Source organism: Talpa europaea (assembly GCF_964194135.1).
Source record: "Talpa europaea genome assembly, chromosome: 7".
In the NCBI taxonomy this organism is placed as follows: Eukaryota; Metazoa; Chordata; class Mammalia; order Eulipotyphla; family Talpidae; genus Talpa; species Talpa europaea.
Window position 1 is genome coordinate 132,568,328 of NC_140074.1, and position 17,523 is coordinate 132,585,850.

Below are 17,523 nucleotides of genomic sequence, written 5' to 3' on the forward strand. Positions count from 1 at the left end.
GGACATGTCCCAGGGCAGAAGGGGGGTCTCCTCTCTGGGGTCTGGGGGGCAGTTTGGGATGGGCTGCGGCTCCCGGAGGCTGGGGAGCGCCTGAGTGCGGAGTTGTCCCCAAGCTCTAGTCCAGCGGGTCTCCTGTCTCCCTCTGCCCCAGCTCCCTCTATTCTCTGCACCCCCAATTCATGCCCCAGCATGGCAGCTCCTCTCAGATCCTCACACACACTTGCAGGGGAGCCCTGCCAGGCAGGACCCCATTTTTCCCCAGATCACAAGCCACGTCATCCCACCCAGAGAAGTGCTCCCCCGAGAACAACACGTTTTCCCCCTAATTAATGAAACTAGGAAGTAACTGAAGAAAAACCAGAAGGGAAGTAGACGAGACGCGCTAGAGAGGAGTGACTTAGACACGCACAGGGCACTTTGCCCGCGGGCTCCGGTCCGTGCCCGGGGGCGGCTGGCACTGAGCACCACCATGGACAGAAGCCGGGTGGGCAGCCCCGCGTGTCTGCTCCCGGCTCTGCTCCTGCTCGCAGTCCCAGGTGAGTGGGGCCGGGCCCGGGATGGAGGCTGCGGGGCTGGGGGTTCTGTGGAGGGAGGGGCGCGCCCGAGACAGGGCAGGGCAGACTCGTTCAGGCAGACACTGATGACGGAGCAGAACGAAAGGTTAGGTTTTTATTATCTTTTAAGTACCGGGTTGGGTATTGGGGAAAGAAAATGAAAATAAATAGTGTAATTGATTTGTGTTTTAGGCGGATCTTTCTCCACCCTGGCGGCGGGGGAGAGGGGGAGGAAGAAACATACACAGACACAGAGAGACTCAAAGATAACAGAGAGAGAGGGAGAGAGAGGACCCCCATGGACAGAGGTGCACAGACGAGAGCCTGATGGGGGAGAGAGACCTCTGTGCACACACACGCACACATGCACACACGCATGTACACAAGCACACACATACATGCATACACGCACACGCATGCACATGCATGCACACACAAAAGCGTGGACTCTCAGGAGCTTCCGCGAGCTCAGTTGCTGGGACTGCAGGGCACAGCACTCAGCTGAGGTGGCTCAGGCTTCTGGAGGGTGTGCAGGCCTCCAGGACTGGTCTGACCTGCAGCTGAGGCCCTTCCTCTGGGAGATGGGGCACAGGGGGGCACAGGCAGGGGAGCAGCAGCCCAGGATCTCTGGAGGTTGCTCAGTCCGCCCATGGTGCCTGAGTTTCTGCTGTGCTCGAGCCAAAGCCCAGAGCTCGGTCCATGCAGCGCGTGCAACAGGGAGACAGAGCAGTCTGAGCACCCGCAGGCACTGAGTCCACCTCCGATTCAAAGAACCCTTAGAAGAGACGAAATGAGTCGAGTCTGAGTCTAAGGATTTAGTCCCTTCAAGCTGAGAAGGAAGAATATTCCAGACAAAGGGAACACCTTTTGCAAAGGTTCAAGGACCTAATAGAGTATAAGGTTTATAAGGTTTAGGCTAAAAAAAAACAATCCTGCGTATGAGTGAGCATGCGTGTGTTTGCTGTGCGTGAGTGTGAGTGCGTGAGTGTGTGTTTACGTCCAAGCAACTCATCATAGGTGGCGAGGGTGTCGGCCCTCAGGGGTGCAAGGTGTAAACTGTGAGAGAACAGGATGCCCGGTGCCCACCTGCCAGCTCTGGGATCCCATGGCAAACTGGGCTGTGAGGGGTGGACTGCGGGCTGGGGAGGGGGTGGAGTTTCCAAAATGAGGGGGCGGTGAGTGCCAGTAGGATGGCGAGTGAGCAGAGCCCAGTGTATCAGGTAGTGAGGACCACACAGAGGGAGAAATAAAAACCGCCAGGGAGTAAGGAACAGGCAAGCATAGGGTCGGGGACCCCGGGGCAGAGGGTGGAGGGCCTGGCCCGCCCCCAGGGAGGTGCTGGAAGCTCGAGCAGAGCCAGGCCAGCCCTGGGCTCAGGCCAGGAGACCTGTTGGCTTCTGCTTTGCAGGAGGCCTGTCCATCCACGGCCCGCAGGGCGTGAGCGGCCCAGCAGGGGGTCTGGTGACCATCAGGTGTCGCTACGGCTTGGGGTGGGAGGACTACGTGAAGTGGTGGTGCCGCGGGCAGCACTGGGGTTCTTGCAACATCCTGGTTAGCACCACCGAGACGGAGCAAAACAGGAAGACAGGCCGAGTGAGCATCCAGGACGACAAGGCACGGCGCGAGGTGAAGGTGACCATGGAGCAGCTGAGGACTGAGGACGAGGACTTCTACTGGTGTGGGATTCAGAAGTCAGGAACTGACCTGGGGCACCTGGTCCACGTGTCCGTTTATGCAGGTAGGAACTGCTGTCTCCAGAAGCTCCCGCCCAGCTGACCCTCAGGCTGCAGGACGTCCCCTCTGCCTGCGCCAAGACAGGGCAGGAGTCTAGGCTGCATGTGTGCGTGTGCCCACAGGGGCTGGGGGTGCACCAAGAGGGGGAGAGGCTGGAAGAGCGAGCGTCAGCTTGGCAGCCCAGCTCCCCCTGTTGCCATCAGAGGGAGCCCCACGGGACACACTTGGTGTCCTTTCCCAGGCCAGTTGGGCATCGCATCTACCCTCAGAGCACCCCCAGCCTGATGGGGCGCCTGTCACAGGTGCAGGGAGCTGGGGTGCTAGAAGGCCCCTGTCCTGATAGTCTTACTGCAGGACGAGGGCCCTTCCCCTCTGCCTTTCCCTCCTCTGGGGATGGGAGGGGGCCGGGGGGCCTCCAAACTCCGCCTGGAGAAGGAAAGGCAGGACCCAGCACTGCACAGGGTGTCTATGGGCCTGGGGGGGAGGGGAGCCCTCAGACACTCTTGCCCCAGAAGCACCGGGGCCTCCCCAGGAGTCTGGCCTGGGAAGAGTCAGGCAGAGCCCGGGCCCCCAGCTCCATCAATAGAGCCCTCGGGCTTGTTTCCGCTTGGGGTGCCAGAGAAAGTACCCCCTCAGCTGAGTCACAGACACCAGGCGGGGAGTAGACCTATGATTCATGAGCCCATTTATGGAGCAGAGAAGTCTTTTGGGCATGTGCAAATATGTTGTACGTGTGTGCGGCTGGGAGGCGTGCTATTTTGAGAATGTTCTAGAAATTAACTGAAAAGACAACAAAGGTGGTTGGAAGAGGAATTGGCACCGGGAGAGTTAGAAGTTAGGAACCTCCAAGTCAGACCACTCTTGGGTGGGCAGTTGTGGTGAAATCAGGGGGCACTGGGAGTCAGGAAGGACCCCTGGGGGAAGAAGAGGCTGCAGGAGAAAGGGGAGGCCAGAGGGGCAGCTCCGGGGCACAGAGCCTGCTCCAACCGAGACCCCGAAAGAGCCCATGAGTGGAACGGGGTCCTCACACCTCAGCAGGGCCAGTAAGGACACCCAGGTTAAGGTGAATTTTCATAAAGTGCCGACATCGCTCGTCACCCAGAGCCCTCACCCGGCGGTGAATGGCGTTTCTCTGTGAATTCAGTGAAGTTAGGTTTTGAGTAAGGAGCCAAATGGAGACAAGAGCAGACCGATGTGGCTGCCGGGCAGTGCTGGGGCAGAAGGGCTGTCACCTGGGGTGGGGTGCCTCGGGGGCGCCTCGAGACCACCCTGACCTCAGTGTCCCTCAACAGCATCAACCCACCCGCCAGAACCTGAGGGGAGATTCACCACGCCAGCGGTGACACACACAACCCCACCCGTGACCACGGACGCCACCACACCTGGGATGACAGAAGCACTTTCTCTTGAAAGTGCAGAGGCCCCAGAAGCTAACACCAGTGCGGTTCCCGAGCCCCCCGACACCTGGAGTGCCAACAACAGCAGCCTGCCTCTGTCCGGCCTCCTCACCCGGTGAGAGACCAGGGCCCCGCAGACGTCCCCACTGCTGCCCGGGGCTCCATCAGGACCGCCCTCCCCAGCTTCCCTCCTCATCTGCCCTCTGAGAACTAAGCTCCAGCTGCCCGTGCCCCGCGCCCCAACTAAACAAGCCTTTAGTTGGACCCCTGGAGCAAAGGCTCTGAGCGCCCCCTGACCCGCCCCTAAACCCAGGAAGCAGAAGGAGGTGTGGCGGGCTCACCCCAAGGAGACAAGGCAAGCCCCCCCAGAGGAGACTCCTGGGGCTGCTGGCACAAATGACCACAAACCTGGCGGCTTGAAACCACCAGCACGGTCAGCGCTGCAGGCGGAGCCTGAAGTGTGTCTCACTGGGCTGAAGTCGAGGTGTCTGCAGGGAGGAGCGGGGATCTGCCCGTGCTTCTCTGCTTTAGGGGCCCCGTCGTGCCTTGGTCTTGCCCACCCCACCATCTTCAAAGCCAGAGAGAGAGGCACTTGGGGGACACTTGATGCCCCGGCTTCCACCCTGCCCAAGGCCGTTTGGAGAGCGGGTGTTGTGCTGAGTCCGGAGAGCAGGATGCAGAAGTCGCAGCAACGCTGAGTCCAGGGGAACAGGAGAGGAAATGGGGTGGGTTGCTGCCCCCCCAGGGAGTAGGACTTATGGCAAGTGGTTTGTAGGATATTTTTAGGAGGCGCAGCGCAGCCTGCCCTCCCTTCTCCAGAGAACCGTGACATCCACATGCCACCACACCCAAGACTGAGGAGGGAGAGGAGGGGCCTGGCCTGCCTTGGGGGCATGGCTCGGGGGGACCTTGGCACCCCTGGCGCAGGAGGAGATGAGCATGGGGAGGGGCCGACTCTCCTACGCTGAGAGAGGCGGCCAAGGGGACACAAGCCCAGAGGGCCCATTGTCTCGCTGGAGCACACGGGACCCGGGAGCTGGCACCGGGCACGCACCCTCGGACGGGGCCGGGCAGGGGAGGGCCCGCGGGAGAACCCGGCAGGAGAAAGAACAGCCAGCTTGACAGGGCCGGGGGCTCCTCCTCTGCTCCTCTGCTTGGAAGGGGAAGTATTCCATGTGAGCGTGAAAGACCGGGGCGGGGGGGGGGTGGTCAGGAGCGGGGTCGGCAAGACAGGAGAGGGCAAAGCTTTAGCTTGGTGGGCTGCAGGGGAACTGAGGGACGGGACACAGGCCGGGGAGACAGCACAGGAGCCTGTCTCCCTGCAGGGCGGCCCCGGGGGGCTCAGCCTTTGGGCAGCACGACGGTGGGGAGGGGCAGGGTGGGGAGCAGCAGCCTTTCCTGGGCAGGGCCCTGGGCCCACCTGTCGCGTTGTAGGGGCTCCAGGTCTTGGCTCTGGGAGGCCGGAGAGAGGAGAGGCGGGGGCTACCCCGAGGAGGCCGCTCACGCCCTCACCCTGTTCCCGCACAGGGCCCTGGTCTGCAACATGCACTTCCTGCTCCTGACCTTCATGAAGGTGCCCCTGCTCGGGGGCCTGCTGTGCGCCGTGATGTGGCTGAACAGGAGTCGGGGGGACTTCAGAGGGGAGTAAAGTCAGCCTGAGCAGGAGGAGACCCCAGCCCCCACGCCTTCTGTGCTGGGGCGGGGCCCAGCCTGACCTCTTCCTGGGAGCGGGAAGTGACTGTGTCCAAAAGGAGAGACAAGGGTCCCTGCTGAGGTGAGGGGCCCCCATGCTGGCCTCAAGAACATGCTCTGGACCCCTCCCTGCTCAGGGCGGCGGGGCCCCCAATGGGCCCTCTCTGTCGCCTGCAGCCTCCACCCCAGGACCAGAGCCAGGGAGGGCGGGGGTGCCCCCTCACACAGGGGTCCTCAGGCGCCAGCAGTCTTGGGACTGAGACTGTCCTCGGGCTTCGAGCGCAGGAGAACTTGTCTGGCTTTCTCTTTGAGAGCCGCTTTGGGACAGCAGAACCTGGCCCGCACCGCACTTGATGCAACCTGCGCTGAATAGGAGCAACTAACTTGGCCCGAGCGCCAAGGCCCGCAGCCACAGTCCCCAAAACTTGTGCAACCTCATTCCCTTCTTCATCAGGGAGGTAGATTTGAGTTTCTCTCCCACCTTTTGTCAGTCAGTTAACAACAAAGCTCCGTCCCTCCCCAGAAGCTCTGGGGATGGGGCTCCCCGGTGGCCTAGTGGTGAAGTCTCAGAGCTATCACCGCTGCGGCCAGAGTTCGAGCCCTGGCCAGGGAGCTGACCCACATGACACAGCAGACCTCTCCTGTCTCCCCGCTGCTCTCCTCAGCAGAGTATTTCAGTGGATCTGCCTGTTCTGCTCGCCACTTTCTTTCTGGTGAATCCTCTCCCAGCCCCGCAGCCCAGCAGCCCGCACCTCTGGCGTACACCCCAGTTCTTATACCCATAAATAAAAATAAATCTTTAAATAAATAAATGTTTTGTGAGGAGGTTCTTTGAAAGGAGGTAAATGTCTGTGTCCCTGCATCTATATCGGTGCATCTGAGGCAGGGAGGCCTCACCTGGGGGACTCACCTGTGGGGACTCACCTGGGAGTCAAGAGGGCAGGGAAGGAGCTGCAGGCTTCCTTCTGGTCCAGCTGTGGGAGTCACACGGGGTCACTTTTGCTCTATGTGATCCCTGCATTCCAACAGGGGTGCTCCTTTGTTCTTGGAGGGTCAAAAAATGTTTACTCTTTTCATATACGAAACATAGAAAGAAAACGTCTGGGTTCTATACACAAAACATGTAAGCAGACATAGATGCCCACACACAAATGCACACATAGCCTCATCACACACACTGTGCATCTTTATGTCATCTTTATGTCATGAAAGGGCCTCCCTGGGGGCACAAGGGGTTAAGACACAGCCCGATGAAGCTGTCTGCAGCCTCTGCAACATGAGTTCCATCCTGGGCCATCGAACTGACCCACAAGGCGGGGGAGACCTCTCCTGTCTCCCCGCTGCTCCCCTCAGTGGATTTCAGTCAATCCACCTGTTCTGCTCCCCGCTCTGTCTCTGGTGATCCTCTCACCCCCTACATCTCTGGCCTGTACCCCAGCTCTTATATGCATAAAAAAATAATTTTTTTTTAAAGTCACAGAAAAGTGGGGAAGGAATTTTAGAAAAGGAAAGTGACTAACTGCAGAGGATGATAATGGGAAAACCACTGGCAGGCACGGCTCTGGTCTAGTGGTTGAAGCAGTCACGCCCCCTACACGCTCAGGGGAGGGGGCATAAACCCCAAGCCTTCCTGGAAGGAGAGTCAAGGAATTTGTGACGTTGTTTTAAAATTGCCACGCGCAGGTCTGCTGCCGGCACCTCCCTGCCGTGTAGAAGAACAAGGAGATCTGAAGGGGTGAGGCCCTGGTCCCCTGTCACAGGACGAGGTACACCGTGGCACCTGCCTGAGCCAGCCTGGGGCTGGCCCACACTCGCTCTGCAGGCCATCTGTGCCCTGAGAAGGTCGCGACCCCCCTGCTGGGGCACCATCTGCCCAGGCATGGGAACCAGCCACGCCATTTCTTCCTCAATGCACAACACGCCACCCCAAAGCCGTGCCCACTTTAATGGCCGACTCACACGGAGCCACAGATGCGGGACCTGGGAGCAGGGAATAGCTGCTCAAGGACTCTTTCCTACCCTCTCTCCGCCAACCGCAGATCGCGGAGCGGCTGGAGCTACACCAGGTCCCAGAAGGAACATTCCACAGACCACTCATCGGATAGTGACCGCCATTAGGACGGCACATTTGGCTTTTCAGAGCGTCTGTTATCTAATTTTCTCCTCACAATAGGCCCCTGGCCCATTTGGTCAGCGCAGACGGCCTCTGGGACAGAATGGCTTCTCGAACATCACCACTTTCAATGATTTGGTCTTTCCTGGATATTTGTTTTAAAGCTGTTTTTCCACCTGAAATCTATTTTGGGATCATTTACAGAAAATATCCTAAAATATCTATTTTTAGTCCTACAAATTGGTCAACGTGTTCTCTTTCTGGTTTTGCGACTCACCAAATAACTCACTTCGAGATCAAAGGAATGGAGTTTGCCAAAAACAGAGCCATTTATTTTTTTAATTTCAAATGTTTTTATTTTTTACGTCATTGTTCATTTTTAAACAATATTTGCTTCCCCCGCCCCAGGCGTAGTCCCCATAGAATTTCCTTCTCCAAGGTACCCGTGCACCATCACCTCAGTCCCCTGTGCTCACCCCTCCCTCCCTCTGATCTCTCTCCCTCCTTCTCCCCTGCACTTGTCTCTGATTTATGATGGTCTGAAAACAGACCAATTTAACGCGTCTTGCTAGAGCCCACTTGCTTGCCAAGTTACCAAGAGTTTGCGCCTTGATTTGTAGAGTAAAAGGGTAACACAGACTTGCCCCCAGCAGGCCCGGGGCAGTCCAGCCGCCTTTGCAGAGCACCTGCTCTGGCAAGGCCAGTATCAAGGTGATGTCATGACCGAGGGGCTCCCAGGGACCTGTTAAGGGTGCACATTCTCATTTTTTTAAAGATTTATTTTATTTATTTATGCATATAAGAGCTGGGGTACAGGCCAGAGGACAGGGTGGTTAAAGGATTCACCAGTGGCAGAGTGGGGAGCAGAACAGGCAGACTGACTGAGATCCACTGCTGAGGGGAGCAGCGGGGAGAGGGGAGAGGTCTGCTGCGCCATGGGGGTCGCTCTCTGCAGTGGCTGCCAATCGCTTGATAGTGGTGCCACTTAACCCCTGCGCCACCAGGGAGGCCCGGGGTGCCCCTTCTAAGAGGGTTTGGCCATCTGTTCACTGGTTTACTCTCCTCCTCCACCAACTGCCAGGTCTGCGGCAGATCCCCGTTCTCCGGCGGGTGAGCCAGAGCGCACAAGGTCAAGCCCCATGAGCAATGGTGACGTGAGCCCGGCTTCTGACGGGAACGTGAAGACCCAGCAAGGGGTGGTTAGGAGCTGGCTGACATTGCACAACTTCCAAATCAGGCCTGCAGTTTCAATTCCCATAGCCACAGCAGTTTCGGTGCGAGCCCATGTGTGCATATGAGGAAGGGCGTGCGTGGCCCAGAGAATCGGTGGGGTGTAGGCAGTGGTTGAGAGGCAGCTGCAAGAGGTGAGCATTTTTGTGGTCTTCAGTTTAAAGGTTGCAAGTTTGAGAGTGTTGTGCCCGTTGACGCCTGAATCTACTGGCAAGGTAAGGCGGAGGGATGCAAGGAACTGGACAGGGAGCCCCGTAGACTCACCCCTCATCGTCAATGTGTCCAACTGTCACAGGGTGGTGCCCAGGAAAGGGGAAGTTCAGGGTCCCTGCCCCACGGGGGGGGGGGGAGGGGGCTGAGCAGGGAGGGGGAGAAGCTGGAGAGGAGCCTGGGGAAGAAGGGAGCAGGATGGAGCCAGGAGGAGACCTGGAGGAGGCCCAGGGAGCAGAGAGACATGTCAAGAAACTGCGCTTGCTTGTGGGTCCTGGGCTGGGTGACGCAGATGTGGGTGAGACCCGCGGGGAGGTGACAATGGCAGCTTTTATCTTGATTTGATTTTGTTCTTTTCCTCCCAGACTTGTCTGTTTGTTTCTGATCCTTTTCTGTGGGTCCCCGCTGGAAGGTACTTTCAGGCCTTGCTTTTGAGCCTTACTCTGGGCTAATCCCGTTTGGGTGGACTTTTACCCACGAGGGCATGGGCAACTGTGGGTGCTTCATTTAAAAACTATATTCTTTGCCTTTCCTGTATTGTTTCCTAATTGTATTAAAGTTCCTTCCTATTAAAGTCTTATATAGGCCTCCCCTGGTGGCGCAGGCGGTTGAGCACCGCGCTGTGAAGCTGTCTGCAGCCTCTGCAGCGCCGGCTCGATCCCGGCCAGCCAGCTGGCGAGGGTCCCACATGGCGCGGCAGACCTCTCCTGTCTCGCCTGCTGCTCCCATCAGCAGTGTATTTCAGTAGTCTATCAGTTCTGTTCCCCGCTCTGTCTCTGATTAATCCTCTCACTCTCCCACAGATGTGGCTTATACCTCAGTTCTTGTATAAATAAGTAAATCTTTAAAAAAACAAGAAGTTAATAAAGTCTTATATGTTTTGTGTTGATGCGGCGAATGGCAGAACCTATTTAGAGCAGGCAGATTTGGGGGTTCTAAGGTATCCCTCTCCCTGGCCTATAACACAACCAAGGCCCAAGGCAGCTAGATGGGAAAAGAGAAAGTGTTGCAACAACAGACTATCCCTGTGGGGAAAAAATCAATTGAATCAGGTCAAAAACGAAGCCCCATCTCCTGGCCCAGCAGGCAGGTCAGGAGGCTGGAATGGATAAGGGGATGGATAAGGCGGCCCAGGGACAAGGCCATAAAACCCCCTGCCAGGACCAGAAAAACCAGCGCTGCTCCAGGAACACAGAAGCAGAGGCCAGAACATGTTTCTGTGTCAAAGACCAGAGCCCGTGACCACACGTCCAGCAGATGACTGCTGCAAACTCACTGGTGCCCCGAGTTCGGAAGCTCACAAAAATAGAGTACAAAAGAGCCTCAAATCCTTCATGCACAGACCTCTCCCGTCTCGCCCGCTGCTTTTCCTAGCAGGTATTTCAATAAATCTGCCTTTTCTGTTCTTTACTGTCTCTGGCGAATTATTTCACCCCCTCACCTCCGGCCTCACCCTAATATTACTCCCACTACAGCTTGTACCCATTCCATACACAAAAATTTATTATAATTAATTAACCCACTGATAATTAGATAGATTCATTGACTAGCTAATTGGTTCTAAAACGGTCATTGAACTAAATATCAAAACCAAACCTACAGGCTTCTAGAGCAAAAAGCACAGTGTCTTCGCAGCCTTGGAGGCCACTACTTTCTCAGGACGCAAAGAACGCCACCATAAAGGACAGATTTGACTTCATCAAAACTAAAATATTCTATTCATCAAGAAATACCCTTTAGAAAATGAAGAGGCAAGCCCGAGATGGGAGAAAATAAACACACATATCTCGACACAGGGTAGTCCCTGGACATCTGGAATGTATCAAAACCAGCGCAGATCACCAGCGAAAGAGCAAGCACCTCGATATTTTCAAATGGGCCAGAGATTTGAATGGACACTTCTCTAAAGAGGATGCTAATCAAAAGAGCTAATGAAGGTAAGATTCTCCTTATTGTGTGAGTCCTTCTTTAAAAAGCAGTTATAACCACAGAGAGAATGATGCTGATGGTGACACAAAAATATGAAGATACTGAACGCCACTGAATGTGCTGGGGCTCAGGTGAGGGGATTCGGTGGGTGGGGTTGTTGGGTCCCTCTAAGAAAGAATTCAGCAGATGTTCCTACTTACCTGTTTATGGAGGAACGGAAAGAGAGACAGCTGCGTAGACGCAGGCGGGCAGTCTTAAAAGAGTTAAATGCTCCGCCTTCTGCCAGGGCAAGGGTGTTGTTTTATAAAGTTCTTTGATGGAATTATTGTGGAAGCATTAGCCTTGGGTCAGATTAGCTTGGTCATCTAAGATCCGTAATCCTCTCTGCCTGGCCTCTGGCTGATAACCTTTTCTGACCCCGCCTCAGATTCCTGGAACCTTCCAGAGCCAGCTTTAGTTAAGATTCCTTAATCTTCCCCTACCCCACCTCTGGTGTTTGTTCTTGTGAGAACTTCCATCCTCAATCTTTCTACTCTAAAATTCCATCAAACGTAGCTTAAAATGTGGTAGGTTCTGCTATCTATAGCTACCACAATTTAAAAGTATATATGTAGGTGCTGACAAGATCACCTCTATTCCAAAGGTCTTGTCTTCAGAAAAGCCTTTGCGCTTACTCCCTACACAGCTACCCTCATCCCTTCTGGCTGCAGCACCAGCACTAACTTTAATAATGTTAGATATTTATTTCACAGAAAAGGTGGTAGCATAAATAAGGTAGTAACATAAATAAGATATTAACATAAATTTAAATGAAATTTTATTTTTTTAAAGACTTATTTATGTATGCATACAAGAACTGGGGTGCAGGTCAGAGGTGTGGGGGGTGAGAGGATTCGCCAGAGACAAAGTGGGGAGCAGAACAGGCAGATGGACTGAAACCCACCGCTGTGGGGAGCAGCGGGCGAGCCAGGAGAGGTTGCTGCACCCTGTGGATCAGCTCGATATCCGGGGATCGAACTCATGCTGCAGTGGCTGCGGATAGCTTCATAGTTAACACCTTGTGCCACCAGGGAGGCCCCTAAATTAAATTTCAAATGCAACTCTTCCCCACCAAAAAACCCACAGTGAGAGATCGTGTCGCCGTCCCCAGAATAGCTGCCGGGGAGAGTCCAGTGTCCTGTGAGCAGAGGCCTCTTACTCACTGGAGAGCCCTGTTCTGTGAACTGCTTCATAAGCTCCTGACTAAGGAGTCGATGCCCAAGGTCGCCCTTCAGTGGTGAAGGCCGTGGCCTCCCCTGAACCATCGGGAAGCAGCCAGGCTGACGATGCTTCAGGTCAGGACAAGGCAGAGCCTGGGTGACTGAGCCTCTGTGGGGCTGTCCCTGCTTTGCATAAGTGTCTAATTCAGGCCTCCACAGAGTGGCTTTGAGAGTTAAATTGTTGTAGAGCAACCCCGATACAAAACGGGGTGCCTGACTGTGGGTCCTCACCCGCGCGCTTAAAGGACTTATCAATGCTCTACTGCAGGCACACGTGAAAGGTTCATAAAAGGTTTATTCACAAGGGAAGGGGAAATGAGGAAATGTACAGCTCTGGGAGAAAAGTGGGAGACAAAGTTTTAAATGAGTCCTACCCGATCCGCCGATCAGGAATCCCAAAATGGCGCTCTGAGAGCTGCCGCCAGCCAGGAGCGGTGAAGCCGGGAGGCGAGCGATCGCGAGCCAGAGAGCCCAAGGCCCACGTGTTTGGTTTTTTATATCCAACCTGGCTGCCCAACTCCACCCTCAGGTCCCAGCCACCCTCCCTTGGTGGTGATGGGATTTGTCTTTCCCAGAGTCTTGATGGCTTTAGTCTGGAGTGGGGGTGGAGTCCACAAAGCCTGTATGGGATTAACTCAGGACATCACTTCCCCCTAACAATTCTCCCCTTTCACTTTTTGCCACCATTTCCATGGTGATGAAGATCAAACATATGGATGCTGGGATACAGTCTCAGATGAAAGTTTTCCAGGGTTCCAGTCTGAAAGAAAACGTATCCCTCCAGGTAGTGTCCATTGTGGAAAGCAAAAGTCCTCCATTCCTGGAAAAAAGTTCAACAGTCCCAGCCGAAAGAAAACATCTGGAGGCATTAGCCAGAACAAGACAGCAGATATGTCAAAATCACAGGAAAAAAAATCTTAAAATGGTTCAACTTATGTAAAAACAAATTCTCTCAACCTTGATCCCAAAATTTTTTTAAACAGCATAGCAAAAGTTTGCAAACCAAATCTACTTTTAAACCATATTGCCTATTTTTGCATAAAATCACAGGGCAGACTAACTAAGCAGCAATTTTTAGCTGGCTTCGTTGGAATACTTCATATAGGATTCAGAGCGAACTGTTGACATCCGGTCCGTGTAGGCTTCTGGAAGAAGTTGGTCTCATCAGACTCCACCTGGGCTTTCCTCTTCTCGAGGGTACCAGGGACATTTCGTTGTCCGGGTTGTCCAGTCCTGCCAATGGAGGCAAGCTTCCTCACCTTCTTTGGAGGTCTCTGGAACCCTACAAACAAGGCAAACAGGTTCTCCTCTTCTTGGTTCAGCTATGTTTCAACTTTCTTTTTTTTTTTTTTTTTTTTTTGGGATTACTAATTTCTTTTTATTTTTTTTTTATTTTTTTCAGTATCTTTTCACATTCTTTTTATTTTTTTTATTTTTATAAATTTTATTGTTATATTCCCCATACAATTGCAGCCCCCCCATTCTGACCCCAATCCCTCCCCTCCCGCCCCCGCCCCCCTAAAAGTGTCTCTGGTTCATACTTTTTTGTTGATTTTGATTTTCACTTTCTTATAGTTATTCATTTTCCTGGTCCATTATTTAAGTTTTCTAGATTCCTGCTATGAGTGAGACCATCCGGTATTTTTCTTTTTCTTTCTGGCTTATTTCGCTGAGCATGATCCCTTCCAGCGCCATCCATGTTGCTGCAAATTGCATGTGTTTATCTTTTTTGAATGCTGAGTAATATTCCATGGTATATATGTACCACATCTTCTTGATCCAGTCATCTATTTTTGGGCATTTGGGTTGTTTCCAAAGCTTAGCTATTGTAAACAGTGCTGCTATAAACATAGGGGTGCAGGTGTTCTTTGGAATTGATGTTTCTGTGTCCTTTGGGTAAATACCTAGGAGTGGAATTGCTGGATCATATGGAAGCTCTATGTTTAGTAGGTCCAGAAATCTCCACACAGCTTTCCACAGTGGTTGGACCAGTTTGCACTCCCACCAACAGTGCAGAAGAGTTCCTTTTTCTCCACACCCTCGCCGACATTTGTTGTTGCTAGTTTTTTTAATATGTGCCATTCTCACTGGTGTAAGATGGTATCTCATGGTAGTTTTGATTTGCATTTCCCTGATGACAAGTGATGTTGAACATTTTTTCATATGCCTGTTGGCCATTTGCATTTCCTCTTCAGAGAAGTTTCTTTTAAGCTCTTCTGCCCATTTTTTGACTGGATTATTTTCTTTGTTGTTGTTGAGTCTCATCAGCTCTTTGCAGATTTTTGTGATCAGTCCTTTATCATTAGTGTTGGGTGCAAAAATGTTCTCCCAGTTGGTGGGGTTTCTCTTTGTTTTTGTTATTGTCTCTTGCTGTGCAAAAGCTCTTTAATTTGATGTAGTCCCAGCTGTTTATCTTTGCCTTCACTATCACTGCTTTGGGTGATGTGTCTGTAAAGATGTCTTTGATGTGCAAATCCCGTAGTGTTTTGCCTATATTTCCTTCTATGTATTTTATGGTTTCAGGTCTTATGTCTAGTTCTTTAATCCATTTTGAGTTGATTTTTGTGTATGGTGTGAGGTGGTGGTCAAGCTTCATTCTTTTGCATGTAGCGACCCAGTTTTCCCAGCACCATTTATTGAACAAACTTTCTTTGCTCCAATGCATATTCTTTGCTCCTTTGTCAAAGATTAGTTGACCATAAATCTGTGGGTTTATTTCTGGATTTTCTATTCGATTCCATTGGTCTGTATGTCTGTTCTTGTTCCAATACCATGCAGTTTTGATGATTATGGCTTTGTAGTAGAGTTTGAAGTCTGGGAGTGTGATGCCTCCATTCCCTTCTTTTTTTTTCAGGAGAGCTTTGGCTATTCGGGGTTTTTTGTGATTCCATATGAATTTCATCAATAATTGTTCTATTTCTTTGAAGAATGACATTGAAATTTTGATTGGAATAGCATTGAATCTGTATATTGCTTTTGGAAGGATGGACATTTTAATAATGTTTATTCTTCCAATCCATGAGCAGGGGATGTCTCTCCATTTCTTTGTGTCTTCTTCTATTTCTTTTAACAGTGTTTTATAGTTTTCTTTGTATAGGTCCTTTACCTCTTTTGTTAGATTTATTCCCAAATATTTGATTTTTTTTGTTTCAATAACAAAAGGGATGGTCTTTTTGATTTCTTCTTCTTCAGATTTATTGTTTGTGTATAGGAAGGCTACTGACTTTTGCGTGTTGATTTTGTATCCTGCCACTTTACTGAACTGATTGATGAGTTGAATTAGCTTTTCTGTGGAGTTTTTGGGGTTCTCTATGTATAATATCATATCATCTGCAAATAGTGATAGTTTGACTTCTTCTTTTCCTATTTGGATTCCTTGGATGTCTTTCTCTTGTCTTATTGCCCTGGCTAGGACTTCCAGTATTATATTGAAAAGCAATGGTGAGAGTGGACATCCTTGTCTTGTTCCAGATCTTAATGGAATTGCTTTCAGCTTTTCACCATTGAGAATGATACTGGCTGTTGGCTTGTCATAGATGGCCTTTATGATGTTGAGGTATGTTCCTTGTATCCCAAGAATTTCAAGGGCTTTTATCATGAATGGGTGTTGCACTTTGTCGAAAGCTTTCTCAGCATCTATTGATATTATCATATGGTTTTTATATTTCTTTTTGTTGATGTGTTGGATAACGTTGATTGATTTTCGGATGTTAAACCATCCTTGTGCCCCTGGAATAAATCCAACTTGGTCGTGGTGAATTATCTTTTGGATACATTGTTGGATTCTGATAGCTAAAATTTTATTGAGGATTTTTGCATCAGTGTTCATTAGGGAGATTGGCCTGTAGTTTTCCTTTTTTGTGTTGTCCTTGTTCGGTTTTGGTATTAGTGTAATGTTGGCTTCATAAAATGTGTTTGGTATTGTCCCTTCCTTCTCAATTTTTTGGAAGAGTTTGTGAAGGATAGGCACTAATTCGTCTCTGAATGTTTGGTAGAATTCATTTGTAAATCCATCAGGTCCTGGGCTTTTGTTTTTGGGGAGGTTTTTGATTACCATTTCAATTTCGCTAATTGTAATTGGTCTGTTTAGGTGTTCTATTTCTTCTTTATCTAGCTTTGGGTGATTGTAGAGTTGTAGGAATTTGTCCATCTCCTCTAGATTGTTAAACTTGTTTCCATATAACTGTTCATAGTAGTTACTGATTATTCTTTTGATTTCTGCTGTGTCCGTTGTGATTTCTCCTCTTTCATTGATGATCCTGTTTATTTGTGCTTTCTCCCTTTTTTCCTTTGGGAGCCTGGCTAGGGGTTTGTCTATTTTATTGATTTTTTCAAAGAACCAGCTCTTGGTTTCATTGATCTTTTGGATTGTTTTTTTAGTTTCAATTTCATTTATTTCTGCTTTGGTTTTTATTATTTCTTTTCTTCTACTGGTTTTGGGGTTTTTTTGTTGTTCTTTTTCTAGATCTTTGAGCTTCGAGATTAGGTTGTTTCTTTGCGTTCTTTCTTGTTTCTTGATGTGAGCTTCTATTGCTATATATTTTCCTCTTATTACTGCTTTTGCTGCATCCCATACATTTAGGATATTGGTGTCCTCCTTGTCGTTCAATTCAAAAAATTTTTTAATTTCTTCTTTGATCTCCTCATTAGTCCAATGGTCTTCCAGTAGTGTGGTTTTTAATCTCCATGAGGTAGGAAAGTTCCTTGCCTTCTTTTTATGGTTTATTTCTAGTTTGATGCCTTCATGGTCAGAAAAGATGGTTGATATGATTTCAATCTTGGTGTATCTGTTGATGTTTGTCTTGTGCCCCAGTATGTGATCGATCCTGGAGAATGATCCGTGTGCGCTTGAGAAAAATGTGTACTCCGTTTTTTTGGGGTTTAGTGTTCTATAGATGTCTGTTAAGCCCAATTGCTCTAGGTCCTTATTTAGAGCTTTGGTTTCTTTACTTATTTTTTGTCTTGTTGATCTATCCATTGTTGATAGTGGTGTGTTGAAGTCTCCCACTACGTATGTGTTTTCTCTGATGTCTGTTTTCAGAGAGGACAACAGTTGTCTGATATATTTTGGTGCTCCTTCGTTTGGTGAGTATATGTTAATGAGTGTTATTTCTTCTTGAAGTATTGTCCCCTTGATCATAATGTAGTGACCATTGGGGTCTCTTTTTATCTTTTTGAGTTTGAAATCTGTTTTATCTGATATAAGTATAGCTGTTCCTGCTTTCTTTTTTGGTCCATTTGCTTGTAGGATTGTTTTCCATCCTTTAACTTTGAGCCTGTTTTTATCTTTTGTAGCTAAATGTGTTTCCTGGAGACAGCAAAAGGTTGGGTTTTGTTTCTTAATCCAGGCTGCAACTCTGTGTCTTTTTATTGAAGAGTTTAGACCATTTACATTTAGAGTTAAT

At 50.6% G+C, this 17,523-nt stretch overlaps 1 protein-coding gene across 1 annotated transcript; it reads left to right on the top strand.

The window, feature by feature from the left end:
• Positions 1-469: 469 nt before the first annotated feature.
• On the top strand, positions 470-5,333 carry LOC311173980 (CMRF35-like molecule 7; the record flags this gene model as incomplete). Its single annotated transcript, XM_084238065.1, has 4 exons — positions 470-536; positions 1,963-2,292; positions 3,581-3,800; positions 5,213-5,333. 4 exons carry the CDS (start codon positions 470-472, stop codon positions 5,331-5,333), a joined length of 738 nt encoding a protein of 245 aa, XP_084094191.1.
• Between the last annotated feature and the right edge of the window lie 12,190 nt (positions 5,334-17,523).